Genomic DNA, 15,527 nt, shown 5'->3' on the forward strand with positions numbered 1-15,527 from the left:
ACGGGGGCTGTCAGAGACACCATGGCTGGCAAGCCAGTGACTCGTTCATTAAAACTAACACCTAACCAGGGTCTGACTTTGACCCAGAGGGGCCCCAACACCGTGACTATGGGCCATGGTGGTGGTGGGGGGGGGACTGTCACCTGCAGTCATGGGTCCCGGAGCTGTGTGTGTGGGGGGATCTAGGGGTCCCGCAGCTGTGTGTGTGTGGGGGGGGGGACTGTCACCTGCAGGGGGTCCCGGAGCTGTGGGGGGGGGGGGGAGCCTGTCACCTACAGGGGGGTCCCGGAGCCGCTGTGTGTGGAGAATCTGGGGGTCCCGGAGCTGTGTGTGTGTGGGGGGAGTCTGTCACCTGCAGTGGGTCCCGGAGCTGTGTGTGGGGGATCTGGGGGTCCCGGAGCTGTGTGGGGGGATCTAGGGGTCCCGCAGCTGTGTGTGTGTGGGGGGGGGCTGTCACCTGCAGTGGGTCCCGCAGCTGTGTGTGTGTGTGTGGGGGGGGAGTCTGTCACCTGCAGTGGGTCCCGCAGCCGCCGCAGGTCCTGCTCCAGCCGGTAGATGGAGTCCCGCAGCTCGTTGTAGGCCTGTACGTCCAGACCGGACTTGCGGCTCTTCTTGTAGAAGGAGAGCAAGAAGGAGCGGTCCTTGACGTCGGGAAGCACGTAGTCCTGGCGGCCGGGCGGCGGGCGGCGTCAGTGGTAAACTTACAGCACACGGTCTGTATATGACACACCACAGCCCCCAGAGACCGGCCGGGCGGCGGACGGCGTCAGTGGTAAACTCACAGCACACAGTCTGTATACAACACACCGCAGCCACCAGAGACCGGCCGGGCGGCGGGCGGCGTCAGTGGTAAACTCACAGCACACAGTCTGTATACAACACACCACAGCCCCCAGAGACCGGCCGGGCGGCGGACGGCGTCAGTGGTAAACTCACAGCACACAGTCTGTATACAACACACTGCTACCCCCCGAGACCGGCCGGGTGGCGGACGGCGTCAGTGGTAAACTCACAGCACACGGTCTGTATACAACACACTGCTGCCCCCAGAGACCGGCCGGGCGGCGGACGGCGTCAGTGGGGGGCTCACAGCACACGGTCTGTATACAGCACACGGTCTGTATACAACACACTGCTGCCCCCAGAGACCGGCCGGGCGGCGGACGGCGTCAGTGTGGGGCTCACAGCACACGGTCTGTATACAACACACTGCTGCCCCCAGAGACCGGCCGGGCGGCGGACGGCGTCAGTGGTAAACTCACAGCACACAGTCTGTATACAACACACCACAGCCCCCAGAGACCGGCCGGGCGGCGGGCGGCGTCAGTGTGGGGCTCACAGCACACAGTCTGTATACAACACACCACAGACACCAGAGACCGGCCGGGCGGCGGACGGCGTCAGTGGTAAACTCACAGCTCACGGTCTGTATACAACACACCACAGCCCCCAGAGACCGGCCGGGCGGCGGACGGCGTCAGTGGTCAGTGTGGGGCTCACAGCACACGGTCTGTATATGACACACCACAGCACACCCAGAGACCGGCCGGGCGGCGGACGGCGTCAGTGGTAAACTCACAGCACACAGTCTGCATACAACACACTGCTGCCCCCAGAGACCGGCCGGGCGGCGGGCGGCGTCAGTGTGGGGCTCACAGCACACAGTCTGTATACAACACACCACAGCTACCAGAGACCGGCCGGGCGGCGGGCGGCGTCAGTGTGGGGCTCACAGCACACAGTCTGTATACAACACACCACAGACACCAGAGACCGGCCGGGCGGCGGACGGCGTCAGTGGTAAACTCACAGCACGCAGTCTGTATACAACACACCACAGCCCCCAGAGACCGGCCGGGCGGCGGACGGCGTCAGTGGTAAACTCACAGCACACAGTCTGTATACAACACACCACAGCCCCCAGAGACCGGCCGGGCGGCGGACGGCGTCAGTGGTAAACTCACAGCACGCAGTCTGTATACAACACACTGCTACCCCCAGAGACCGGCCGGGCGGCGGGCGGCGTCAGTGGGGGGCTCACAACACTCAGGGCCAGCATACAACACAGCGCAGCCACCCTGGAGGGCGGCGACAGCGCGGACACAGCCTGCCGAACCGACACACAGCCCGGCTACCGTACTGCAGGCCGTGGGTCTCACCTGTTTGGTGATGACGAAATAGCCGTAGGCGGCCATGGCGGTGCCGTAGGTGACGAAGTAGGTGACGGGCTCCATGATGTCCCACGAGTACTCCCACCAGGTCAGCCGCGCCAGGATCCCTGGACGGCGGAACAGACCGTCAGTACATCAACAGCCGGTCTGTACAGTACGCGCCAGTATCCCTGGACGGCGGAGCACATCGTCAGTACATCAGCAGCCCGTCGGTGAAGAGCACTGCCTCACTACTCAGTACAGCGACCTGTTACCTTCAGCCGGTACACTCCGTGTAGTCACCTAAAACAACGGCAGCTATAAAACTATGAATAATGTCAGTGCCAGATATCTCCACTATAGGAAGCAGCCCAGTTTGTTACGCTGGCGGCGCACTCCGCTATAGGCGGCGGCCCGCGTGCCGGTCTCACCGAACTGGACGCCCATCAGGCCGAGGCCCAGCCAGGTCTGCAGGTTGGTCCGCCGGTGGCACGCCTCCTCCAGCTCCTTCTTCTTCTGCGGGCGGTCAAAAGACGGACGGTCAAAAGACGGACGGTCAAAAGACGGGCGGTCAAAAGACGGACGGTCAAAAGACGGACGGTCAGAGGGTCAGAGGGATAAGTGGTCAGAGGGACGGAGGGGGACAGAGACGGCGGGCGGTCAGAGGGACAGAGCCAGTCGGAGGGACAGGACGGTCATAAGGAAAGGGGTACTTACACGGGAATTCTAGTGTCCACACATCTCCTCTCCCGTCTCTGTTCCCACAGCCCGTCCCTGTCCGTCCGTCAGTCCCGCTCGGAGCGGTGAACAGCCTGACCCACCTTCTCCATGGGCGCCAGCTGCACCTTGAGGTCCTCCAGCTTGGCCAGGATCTCGCGCTCCTTTTTCAGCTGGTGCTCCTCCACGTTGAGCGCCTCGTACAGCTGCGACACCAGGTTCCGCACGTTGGAGAGCGTGGTGAGCTCCTCCTGCGGGCGGCACACAGTGACCGCGGTCAGCGCAGCACAGACAGCGCGGACAGCCGGAGTCTACGCCAGTGACCGGAGTCAGCGCCGCATTGACAGCGCGGACAGCCGGAGTCTACGTCACACAGTGACCGGAGTCAGCGCAGCATGGACAGCGCGGACAGCCGGAGTCTACGCCAGTGACCGGAGTCAGCGCGGCATGGACAGCGCGGACAGCCGGAGTCTACGTCACACAGTGACCGCGGTCAGCGCAGGCAGCGCGGACAGTAGGGACAGTAGGGAAAGCATGATCACCCGGGGTCAGCGGAGCACAGACAGCACGGACAGACGGGGTGAGCGGAGCACGGACAGCACGGACAGAAGAACACGGACAGACGGAGTGTACATAGTACAGACAGCACGGACACCCGGGGTCAGCGCAGCACGGGCAGCGGCAATGGCCGTAAAAACTCAGTATGACCCCGTACCGATAGACGGTATTGATCATGAATGAACCTTCCGGTGAGTACCTGTATGTGACCTTCGACAGCGAGAGAAAGGTCCCTGCCACTCTCGCCCACCGGACCCCCTAATTCCTCTAAGCCCCAGGCGCCACTTGGTTCTCTCTCCGGCACTGTAGACGCCGCCCGGTCCCGCCCAGTACACGGCACGGGGATTGCCGCGCCGTTTGGCGCCAAATTGGTCGACACTCATCTGCATAATGAGCGCAGAGAGCCGGCGCGCAGACGGCGCCCCGCTCCGGACGGTAACACCGGGCGGCGCCCCGCTCCGGACGGTAACACCGAGCGGCGCTCCGCTCCAGAGGGTACCGCAGACGGCGCCCCGCTCCGGACGGTAACACCGGGCGGCGGACGGCTCCAGAAGGTACCGCACACGGCGCCCCGCTCCGGACGGTACCGTCGGACTGCACATGGCTCCGGCCCGCGCCGGGTGCCTAGTCACATGTGGCATCCTGCAGTGACCTCCCCTCCCCGCGGTATCGGCGAGGGCCGACATTGACCTCCCTGCCCGCGCGCTACTGTACCTGCGAGGGCCGCTCCAGCTCTGGCGTCTTGACGTGGTAGACGTCGTCGTTGATGATGAGCTCAAAGTCCTCCTCCATCAGCGCCTCGATGCTGTCGCTGGTGGCGATCCGCGTCCCGCCTGCAGGTCAGATAGGCAGTTAGGCTGGGACAGATAGGCAGTTACCGGGCAGAGCGGCAGTTACACTGGTGGCGATCCACGTCCCGCCTGTCGCCCGACAGATAGGCAGTTAACGGAGGGCGGCAGTTACCCTACCTACCGGACAGATAGGCAGTTACCGGGCAGAGCGGCAGCTACACTGGTGGCGATCCGCGTGCCAACTACCGGACAGACGGTTAGCTGTTCTGCCGTGCAAAGGCAAAAACCATTATGTCGGGTCAGAGGCCATTATCTCAGGTCAGAGGTCACCCGAACATAATGGGTTTTGCCTTTATACGGCAGAGTTAGGCTGGTGTCGGACGGGACGGTGATTACGCTGCTGACACAGCGCCCACCTCGAGAGAAATGCTATGCAGTGTCCACAGCCAGTCAGAGTCAGAGCCAGTTAGCGCCCGCAGTACTTCCGCAGTTTCCGCAGCAGGTACTACTCACGCAGTGTCCTTAGTGTGCAGTGGGTACCCACGCAGTGTCCGCAGTCAGTGTCTGCAGTACTCACGCAGCGTCCACAGTACCTATTTACTTACGCAGTGTCCGCAGCACCCGCAGTATTGTACTCACGCAGTGTCCGCAGCACCCGCAGTATGTACTCACGCAGTGTCCGCAGTGTTTGCAGTATGTACTCACGCAGTGTCCGCAGTGCCCGCAGTATGTACTCACGCAGTGTCCGCAGTGCCCGCAGTATGTACTCACGCAGTGTCTGCAGTATGTACTCACGCAGTGTCCGCAGCACCCGCAGTATTTACTCACGCAGTGTCCGCAGTATTTACTCACGCAGTGTCCGCAGAGCCCGCAGTATGCACTCACGCAGTGTCCGCAGTGCCCGCAGTATGTACTCACGCAACGTCCGCAGCACCACGCGGTATGTACTCACGCAGTGTCCGCAGCACCACGCGGTCGATGCCGCGATCCTCAGTGTGCAGCTGGTCGATAAAGTCGCCCACCGTGTTACTGATGGGTTTCAGGGTGAAGCGGCACTTTTCCCGCCGGGACGGCAGCGGCACGGTGATCTGCGGTAGGCCGCGCGAGTAGGCCACCTCCACACCTGGCGGCAGAGGGGAGCGAGCGTCAGACAGGGTACAATTGTACAGGGAGCTCAGACAGGGTACAGGGAGCTCAGACGGGGTACTGGGACCCCAGACAGGTGCCTGACCGTAGAGTCCCCGTCAGGTCAGGTCAGCTTTAGGTTGGCCAGCGCGGCGGGATCGACACCGCGCGGCCCGCACTGGCCCTTCTGGCCTTCCATCCCGGACCGTCACCGTGGCTCTGCGCCCTGCGGCGGCCTCCGCGGCCGCTGGCCGACCGGGAGCGGACGGTGGAGCCCGCTAGTTGCGTGCCGGGCTGTGATTCTGAGCGGCGGCAGTGCCACTCGGCAGCGGCGGCGCACCAATACCGTCTCACAGCACAGCATAGCACAATACAATACCGGCCGGCCGCTCCGGGCCCGGGCAATGGGCCGAGGAGCGGCCCGTCCAGTGGCACAGACACACGCCTCAAACGGTAACTACCGGCCGCACGCAGCGCCCTGCCCAGTGACACACAGACACACGCCTCAAACGGTAACTGCCGGCCGCACGCAGCGCCCTGTCCGGAGACACACAGACACACGCCTCGAACGGTAACTGCCGGCCGCACGCAGCGCCCTGCCCGGTGACACACGCGCCTCAAACGGTAACTGCCGGCCGCACGCAGCGCGCAGGTAAAGCACGGAAAATCGGGAACGATCGTTCAGCACGAGTATACCAAATGCATGCCTACCACTGGCCGCTGAAGAAGCCCACGGGCTGCCGCATGTCCCTAAAATCTCGGATGCCTTTCAGGTCCAGTGTAAAGGTCAGGAGACGCGGCGGGCTGCGTCCCAGCTCCTTTGCCGCGGGCTCCGGTCGGCCGGTCCAGCTCATTGAAATGTCCGGCGACCGGAGACGGGCTCTCAGCCAGAGCCATGAGACCTCCTCCCACTTGGCTGAATGAAGCGGCCGGGAAGGAGGGAACGGCACTCAGTAAGTAGGACGTATGAGACCCTTCCGACACCGCTGAATGAAGCAGCCGGAGGGGCCGTATGAGACCCCTCCAACACCGCTGAATGAAGCGTCCGGCGGCGGCGACTCGCTCCAGACGCGGACAATCGATACACCAACAGCGGCGGAGACACACGGCCACGCCGCTGCCGGCAGAGCGGCCCAGGGAGCGGCCAGGAGACGTCACTGGCACTGAGCACAGGTGTCTGTGAGAGCCGGACTGCCTCCTCACAACCGGCGCGGCCGTGAACCAGCCCCGTGAGACCGGCCGTCCGTCCGGCCCCACCCGAGCCGCCGGCAGTGGGCCGCTGTGGCCCGAGCCGCCGGCAGTGAGCCGCTGTGACCCGAGCCGCCGGCAGCTCCCACGTGAGCGGCCACTCGGCGGTCAGTCCGAGGTCAGGGTCACGCCTGTGTGCGGCGCCGACCGGCCAGCCGCGGGCTGGACAGCAGCCTCCGGCGACTACAGCCGTACTCCCAGCGACACCCCGGCACCGTGAGAAGCCGCCCGGCCCCGGCCCGCAGCGAGCCCCACAGGCCGGCCCCGACCCGCAGTCCCGTCCCGCCCGGCCCCGTCCCGCAGTCCCACCCGGCCCCGGCCCCGTCCCGCGGTGACTCAGACAGCCCGCCTCCGGAGCCGCCGCCGGAGCGCAGGGAGCCACAGCCTGCCCGACACCGCACTCCACCGCCGAGCCACCAGGGCCCTGTTTCACCGCCCGACGCTGCGCGCGCTGCAGCGCGCTGGGAGCTGAGGCATACCCCTGACGTCACTCGAATGACGTTGCGTGCGATCCGTTAGCTTATGGTAAATCGCGTATGGAACAGAGACCTTGAAGAACCTAGTACCAATTGAACAGAAGTTTGAGTGTGAATACTGCTAGCGTGCGGATGGTGCTGGCGCCGGGGTGCTAGCGTTTTGTGATGACGTCATAGCGTAGCGTCAGAGGGAAGTTTGTTGATATTGCCATGGAAACCCAACGCGCCGACGCGCGCAGCGCACTGCAGCGCTCCGCCGTGAAACAGGGCCCAGGTCCCGCTGGCGCTGCAGTGTAACGCAATTTCGCATATCAGCAGGTGACAAGCACGGTTTACCACGTTTTCGACACGGAATTGAAATCAGTTACGAAATTCGAAATGAGAAGGGGATATGTATACCAAGCTGTCACGGCTAGGAGGGCGCGGCCTTCCGACCGGGCCCCTGTCGACGGCGTCACGGAGTCACGGCGTCACGACCGGCGGCGGGCCGTGACGGCCCGGGACACGGTCAGCCTGCGTGACGCGTCACGGCGCGTCACAGCCTCGTCAGCGGCCGTCACACGATTCAAACTGCACCGGCGGCCGTCACACGGTTCAACCTGCACTGGCGGCCGTCCGAACGGAACGTCTGGCCGGCCTAGCCCGACTGTCGATATTTCGCCAGACGCTGTCGAATTTTTGCCGGACACATAAAAATTAGAGCTGACACTGCCGACATTTGGTCGGACACTGCCGACACAAGATGTGACACTTGCTCTAGATCTGGCCGGACAGTCGGGTCAGCGCGGCGGTGGGCACACAGTCTGTCCTCCGACACAGACGGCATGCACACACAGCACACCGCACAGAGGTCTGCGGAGGGAGGGCGGCACCAGGGCGCATTGCACTACTCAACATTACGGGCCCGTGCGACCTGGGAGGCCGGCCGATACCCCTGCTGGTCAGACGTGGCCGGGCCACTGCTCTGTCCAAGCCCGCGGGACTACGGGAGCGAGTCCGTAGGTACCCAGTTAGGGGAGAGTGGGGTAATTTGGCCGGTGGTGTAAATTGGCCGCCCCCACCTGTACGATGTCTTATAAAAGTGAGTGAAATGACTCTCTCTATTCATTTGTCATGGGTAGAAATAACTGGAGGACAAATGTCAAAACTTTGCCCCTCATAGTTTTATTCAAAATTAATAAAACGTTAATTTCATTAGAAAATGGTAACTTTTACTTCTGTTTACAAAGCTGTATAACATGTAGTATTTGGGCTAAAAACGAATTCAGACATTATAGCGCCATTCTTGGGGGTGTTCAGCGGTTCCAAGAGCAATTTTATCTAATTCCGTAAAGCCGTGATGACTTTATAGACATAAATTTTCAGAATGGCAATATGGGGTAATTTGGCCGGGACTAGTGGGGCAACTTGGCCGGTGCGCTCATGGTCACTATGCTGGGACGGCCGAGTTTTCATGGTCAATTGTACCATAAATGACATGATTCATGACCAACTTTGACTTCTTTGATGCCTTACTTCCGATTGGTCAACTGTAAGAGGATGTGACGTCATCAAAGGTTACCAAACGTTTTTTTGCTAATAAATCCTTACATAAAAATGGTACAGCCGCACAAATGGTCTCATTCTGTTCAGCTCGCCAAGGCGCATCGAATGATATGCATGATGACCTTGAAATCACGTGACCTTGAGGTTAAGCGACCTGATGCAACGTGACCTGAGGTCAACCTTTGACCTTGACTTCTCAAGGTCAACACATATATCTTTCGATGCGGACTGACGAGAGAATTACGATGGTACTCAAAGTTTTGGCCTAGCTTGATTACTTCCAAAGTTATTCGTAAAAAACGGTGATCGCATCTAGAGCCGCTAATTTGGCTATTTTGACCCCTGTGACCCCTGAGCCAACCTCCAAAATGCAGCAAATGCGTCATAGGACACACGTCATTGCTGAAAGTGAAGCTGACTCGCCTATAACAAAAATCATGGCCTCAAACTAACACCGGCCAAATTGCCCCACACCCCAGGCCAAATAACCCTGCTAGTGGGGCAATTTGGCCGCCTTGCAGACCTTTGTAATACGTCACAATTTCAATATAAGTAATTACTCTATCATTTCAAGTTCACTGTCCAGTAAAGTAAAACGAATGCGACACCTGCCAGCGTTGAGAAAATGCAGAAATGTGTCGTCAATTTTAAGTTATATCGTTTTCTAAAAAAAGCGGCCAAATTACCCCACTCTCCCCTATGGCAGTAATCTGCAGGAGGTATACCCGACCGCGGACAGCACGTCCCCGGTGTCCGGGTACCATCTCTGGGCAGCGGTTTGGAGCGCTCTCCGCGCGGCTCCATTTCCGCACCGCCGAGCGGCCATCCATTCTAATCAGCTGCTAATGGAACGGTCCGCGCCGACGACGGGTACGGGCAGCAGACGGGACCGGCAGCGTACGGGGCCGGCAGCGTACGGGGCCGGCAGACGGGGCCGGCAGCGTGCGGACCGGCAGACGGGTCGGCCGGCAGCAGACAGGACCGGCAGTAGCCTCGTCCCGTCCCTCCCCGTCCCATCGCCTCCCCCTCCCCAGGACAGAACCCACTCCCGTCCCATATCTCGTAACATGGATACGGTAGCATATAATGCAGATTGCAGCCCATGCGCCATACATGAAAGAGCTGCAGAATGTATCCAGAAGCAGGACGGTACGAACCACGCCCTCCACCTGCGGGCTCGTTGTGCAGCCCCTCCCCTCCCTAATGTTGTGGACTCTACCCTCCCCCCTCAGCTCACCGCCGCGGGGCAGCAGCGCGCGGCTCGCGTGCCGTTTCCCTTTCAGGCCGAGCGCCGGCGCCTCGGCCGCCACAACAAGGCATTTTATCGTGGGAGCCGACCTTGGCGGCGGCCGCTGCGGCCGCGGCTGGCCGGTCCCACGTCCGGTCCGCCGCCGGTCCCCGGCCGTGGGGACGCCCGAGGCAGCGAGGACCAGTCACCGCCGACTCCTGGAGCCGACTCCCGGAGCCGTGGGGGCTCACAGAGAACCCGTCACCGCCGACTCCCGGAGCAGACTCCCGGAGCCGTGGGGACGCCCGAGGACCAGTCACCGCCGGTCCCGGGCCGTGGGGACTCACGGAGGACCCGTCGCCGCCGACTCTCGGTCACAGAGGACCCGTCACCGCCGACTACCCGGGGCTCCCATAGGACCAAAGGACCACAGGTCCCGACTCCGAGTGTTTGCAATGTAGCTGGACAGTGAGTACCCCGCACTCCGGCCCTCCCCGACCGTCAGGAGGAGGACGGGGGAAGGGGGGGGGTGACCGCCAGCCAAGGACCACCGCAGGCAGGCGTGTCGGGGCTGGGGAAGGGAGGGGAGGGGAGGGGCAGTGCCGGAGAAGCCTTTGTTTCCAAACTGCATGACTGCAGTCGGCAGCCAGCAGAGATGTGGGATGTTCAAAATAGTGATGTCAATTACGGAAAATCGGAATACCGATACCAAACCAATTACCAACCAAAACCGTGGAGAAATACCGAAACCAAACCAACTTGGGAACGTGAGGAAAATACCAACTTTTTACCAATTCCTTAGCCTCTTAAACATTAGCGAGGGTTCATGATACCAACAAAATACCAAACACATTAGGAATTAAATACCAAATACCGAGTTGGTATCGGTTTGGTATCGGTATACCAGAAAGTCGGCATCCGATTGACATCTCTAGTTCAAAACCTAGTTTATGCGACAAGAAAGGCGCATCTTAAAGTGAGCATTCCACCTTAACATTAGTTTTGAGTTGAGATAGCCAAAATGGGGTCCCTGGCTTGCACTTACCGGATTGAGCACTCACAAGATCGAGAAATGCCTGAAATCAAAAATATCTGATTTCAAAGTTGCAGTACTTGGATTAAGAGGGGCTAATGCTTTAGAATGCCCCCTCTAAATGTGTGACGTCAGCGCAGATCTAACGATTTTTAAACTTTTACTAAAATGTTTGGTAGCACCCGGTGGTATATGCTGCTTTGCGCGCAACAAGTGCCGCACTTTCAAATAAAGTCGCTAGGAACAACAGATATCCCAAAAAGTAAACAAAAGTGAAAGTCTAAATCTTGAAAACTGGTGAATATTTTTCGATGAAATTTGGTAGATATTCGTTTTCGCTCTTTCTGAACCGAGCGACCTCACTTTCATGCCAATTCAGTAACTTTTTTGAAGGCGGGAGGGTCTCTTGAAGTGCCCCCTGAGCACACACAGCATGAAATGGTTCTGCCACAGACTGATACAGTCAGTCCGGTGCAGCTGACACAGTCGAGTGCAGACTGTGGCGGCAGCGGCAGTCAGGGTGCGCCCTGTCGAGTGCAGACTGTGGCGGCAGCGGCAGCCAGGGAGCGCCCTGTCCGGCCTCCAGACGGTGGTAAAGGGCCCGCAACAGCTGCCCCATTCGCGGCTTTTTGTGAGCTGAAACCAAACGGAACGAAAACGCCCATTTCCGTTCAGGGCGTGGGCCTTATCGTCTTCTGAGACACATATGGCCGACAAAGGACCAGCTCAAAGCATTGGCGATGCGCTGCAAGAGCTCAACTTGCGACAGAGAACGACTTGGACGCTCATCAAGTGCCAAACTTTTCATGCAGCACTGCAAACCAATATCGCGGGGCATTCAGGCAGACGGGCATTGCCGAAGTTCTGAGCGTTTGTGACAGGTATGAGTGGAGTTTCAGAGTGGGCGTGGACTGTAAACAGAGTTGGCAGAGAGTGCCGGCAGTCGCAGACAGTGGGACTGGGCTCTGGAGACGCCTCAGGGACGGCGTGGGATTTATAAGGGAAACTGGGACCGGGAGCCATCAGCGGCCCACTAGTGAGATCAGCGGGGGCGCCGAAAGCAGTCCGCCGAGCAGAGCCTGACGGGCAGGGTCCGCCGGGATCAGCCCGCTGGGATCAGTCCGCCGAGCAGAGCCTGACGGGCAGAGTCCGCCGGGATCAGCCCGCTGGGATCAGTCCGCCGAGCAGAGCCTGCTGGGCCGAGTCGGACAGCACCTCGGCTGGACTAGGAGCACGGGGAGCAGACTGGGACACCGCGGCCACCAACAGCGTCCCGCTGCGGCGTTCCAGCCCGGTGAAAGCCGGCGGTTGGCGCGGGCGTTCCCGGCCGGTCTCTCCCCTCCGCGCACACCCACCCGGCGGCGCGTGCACCCCGCGTGCACACGGCACACGGCCGTGCACGCGACTCTGTCACGCGTGCATATCGCCGTTCCGGCCGGCCGCCCGGCGCCCATTCACCGGCGGCCTGCCCGTCTGTGACACCAGCAGCGGTACCGGACTGCCTATACTGCCAGCAGCAGTACCGGACTGTCTACTGCGAGCAGCGGTACAGGACTGCCCGTCTGTGACACCAGCAGCGGTACAGGACTGTCTGACTGTCTGTGCTGCCAGCAGCGGTACTGGACTGTCTGTCTGTACTGCCAGCAGCGGTACCGGACTGTCTGTACTGTACTGCCCCAGCAGCGGTACCGGACTGTCTGTCTGTACTGCCAGCAGCGGTACCGGACTGTCTGTACTGCCAGCAGCGGTACCGGACTGTCTGTCTGTACTGCCAGCAGCGGTACCGGCCTGTCTGTCTGTACTGCCAGCAGCGGTACCGGACTGTCTGTACTGCCAGCAGCGGTACCGGACTGTCTGTCTGTACTGCCAGCAGCGGTACCGGACTGTCTGTCTATACTGCCAGCAGCGGTACCGGACTGTCTGTCTGTACTGCCAGCAGCGGTACCGGACTGTCTGTACTGCCAGCAGCGGTACCGGACTGTCTGTCAGCAGCGGTACCGGACTGTCTGTCTGTACTGCCAGCAGCGGTACCGGACTGTCTGTCTGTACTGCCAGCAGCGGTACCGGCCTGACTGTACTGCCAGCAGCGGTACTGGACTGTCTGTCTATACTGCCAGCAGCGGTACCGAACTGCCTGTCTGTACTGCCAGCAGCGGTACCGGACTGTCTGTACTGCCAGCCGCGGTACCGGGCTGTCTGTCTGTACTGCCAGCAGCGGTACCGGACTGTCTGTCTGTACTGCCAGCAGCGGTACCGGACTGTCTGTACTGCCAGCAGCGGTACCGGACTGTCTGTCTGTACTGCCAGCAGCGGTACCGGACTGTCTGTCTATACTGCCAGCAGCGGTACCGGACTGTCTGTACTGCCAGCAGTGGTACCGGACTGTCTGTCTGTACTGCCTGCAGCGGTACCGGACTGTCTGTCTGTACTGCCAGCAGCGGTACCGGACTATCTGTCTGTACTGCCAGCAGCGGTACCGGACTGTCTGTCTGTACTGCCAGCAGCGGTACCGGCCTGTCTGTCTGTACTGCCAGCAGCGGTACCGGACTGTCTGTCTGTCAGCAGCGGTGCCGGGCTGTCTGTCTGTCAGTACTGCCAGCAGTGGTACCGGACTGTCTGTCTGTACTGCCAGCAGCGGTACCGGAATGTCTGTACATACTGCCAGCAGCGGTACCGGACTGTTTGTCTGTACTGACAGCAGCGGTACAGGACTGTCTGTCTGTACTACCTGCAGCGGTCCCGGCCTGACTGTCTGTACTGCCAGCAGCGGTACCGGACTGTCTGTCTGTACTGCCAGGCGCCAGCAGCGGTACCGGACTGTCTGTTCTGCCAGCAGCGGTACCGGACTGTCTGTACTGCCAGCCGCGGTACAGGACTGACTGTACTGCCAGCAGCGGTACCGGACTGTCTGTCTGTACTGCCAGCAGCGGTACCGGAGTGTCTGTACTGCCAGCAGCGGTACCGGACTGTCTGTCTGTACTGCCAGGCGCCAGCAGCGGTACCGGACTGTCTGTCTGTACTGCCAGGCGCCAGCAGCGGTACCGGACTGTCTGTACTGCCAGCCGCGGTACAGGACTGACTGTACTGCCAGCAGCGGTACCGGACTGTCTGTCTGTACTGCCCCAGCAGCGGTACCGGACTGTCTGTACTGTACTGCCCCAGCAGCGGTACCGGACTGTCTGTACTGCCAGCAGCGGTACCGGACTGTCTGTCTGTACTGCCAGCAACGGTACCGGACTGTCTGTCTGTACTGCCAGCAGCGGTACCGGACTGTCTGTCTGTACTGCCAGCAGCGGTACCGGACTGTCTGTACTGCCAGCAGTGGTGCCGGCCTGTCTGTCTGTACTGCCAGCAGCGGTACCGGACTGTCTGTACTGTACTGCCCCAGCAGCGGTACCGGACTGTCTGTCTGTACTGCCCCAGCAGCGGTACCGGACTGTCTGTACTGCCAGCAGCGGTACCGGACTGTCTGTACTGCCAGCAGCGGTACCGGCCTGACTGTACTGCCAGCAGCGGTACCGGACTGTCTGTCTATACTGCCAGCAGCGGTACCGGACTGTCTGTCTGTACTGCCCCAGCAGCGGTACCGGACTGTCTGTACTGTACTGCCCCAGCAGCGGTACCGGACTGTCTGTACTGCCAGCAGCGGTACCGGACTGTCTGTCTGTACTGCCAGCAACGGTACCGGACTGTCTGTCTGTACTGCCAGCAGCGGTACCGGACTGTCTGTACTGCCAGCAGCGGTACCGGACTGTCTGTCTGTACTGCCAGCAGCGGTACCGGCCTGTCTGTCTGTACTGCCAGCAGCGGTACCGGACTGTCTGTACTGCCAGCAGCGGTACCGGACTGTCTGTCTGTACTGACAGCAGCGGTACCGGACTGTCTGTCTGTACTGCCAGCAGCGGTACCGGACTGTCTGTACTGCCAGCAGCGGTACCGGACTGTCTACTGTCAGCAGCGGTACCGGACTGTCTGTACCGTCAGCAGCGGTACCGGCCTGTCTGTCTATACTGCCAGCAGCGGTACTGGACTGTCTGTCTGTACTGCCAGCAGCGGTACCGGACTGTCTGTACTGCCAGCAGCGGTACCGGACTGTCTGTCTGCCAGCAGCGGTACCGGACTGTCTACTGCCAGCAGCGGTACAGGACTGTCTGTCTGTACTGCCAGCAGCGGTACCGGACTGTGTCTGTACTGCCAGCAGCGGTACCGGCCTGTCTGTCTGTACTGCCAGCAGCGGTACAGGACTGTCCGTCTGTACTGCCAGCAGCGGTACCGGACTGTCTGTCTGTACTGCCAGCAGCGGTACCGAACTGTCTGTACTGCCTGCAGCGGTACCTGACTGTCTGTGCTGTCAGCAGCAGTACCGGACTGTCTACTGCCAGCAGCGGTACCGGACTGTCTTGACTGTACTGCCAGCAGCGGTACCGGACTGTCTGTACTGCCAGCAGCGGTACCGGACTGTCTGTACTGCCAGCAGCGGTACCGGACTGTCTGTACTGCCAGCAGCGGTACAGGACTGACTGTACTGCCAGCAGCGGTACCGGACTGTCTGTACTGCCAGCAGCGGTACCGGACTGTCTGTACTGCCTGCAGCGGTACCTGACTGTCTGTACTGCCAGCAGCGGTACCGGACTGTCTGTCTGTACTGCCAGCAGC

General features: G+C 60.9%; 1 protein-coding gene across 1 annotated transcript in view; it reads right to left on the reverse strand.

The window, feature by feature from the left end:
• Positions 1-512: 512 nt before the first annotated feature.
• LOC122372678 (calcium uniporter protein, mitochondrial-like) overlaps positions 513-15,527 on the reverse strand; it is a gene marked incomplete at its 3' end in the record, with an annotated part of 65,876 nt that continues 50,861 nt past the window's right edge. The window contains exons 5-10 of the mRNA XM_043350191.1: positions 5,169-5,339; positions 4,140-4,258; positions 2,972-3,118; positions 2,582-2,666; positions 2,160-2,278; positions 513-665 (exon numbers count right to left, since the gene is read on the reverse strand). Of these exons, the coding sequence (XP_043206126.1) occupies positions 513-665; positions 2,160-2,278; positions 2,582-2,666; positions 2,972-3,118; positions 4,140-4,258; positions 5,169-5,339 (794 nt within the window). The remainder of the gene's footprint in view (positions 666-2,159; positions 2,279-2,581; positions 2,667-2,971; positions 3,119-4,139; positions 4,259-5,168; positions 5,340-15,527) is intronic.

Source organism: Amphibalanus amphitrite, unplaced genomic scaffold (assembly GCF_019059575.1).
Source record: "Amphibalanus amphitrite isolate SeventyFive unplaced genomic scaffold, NRLGWU_Aamphi_draft 001385F_arrow, whole genome shotgun sequence".
NCBI lineage: Eukaryota > Metazoa > Arthropoda > Thecostraca > Balanomorpha > Balanidae > Amphibalanus > Amphibalanus amphitrite.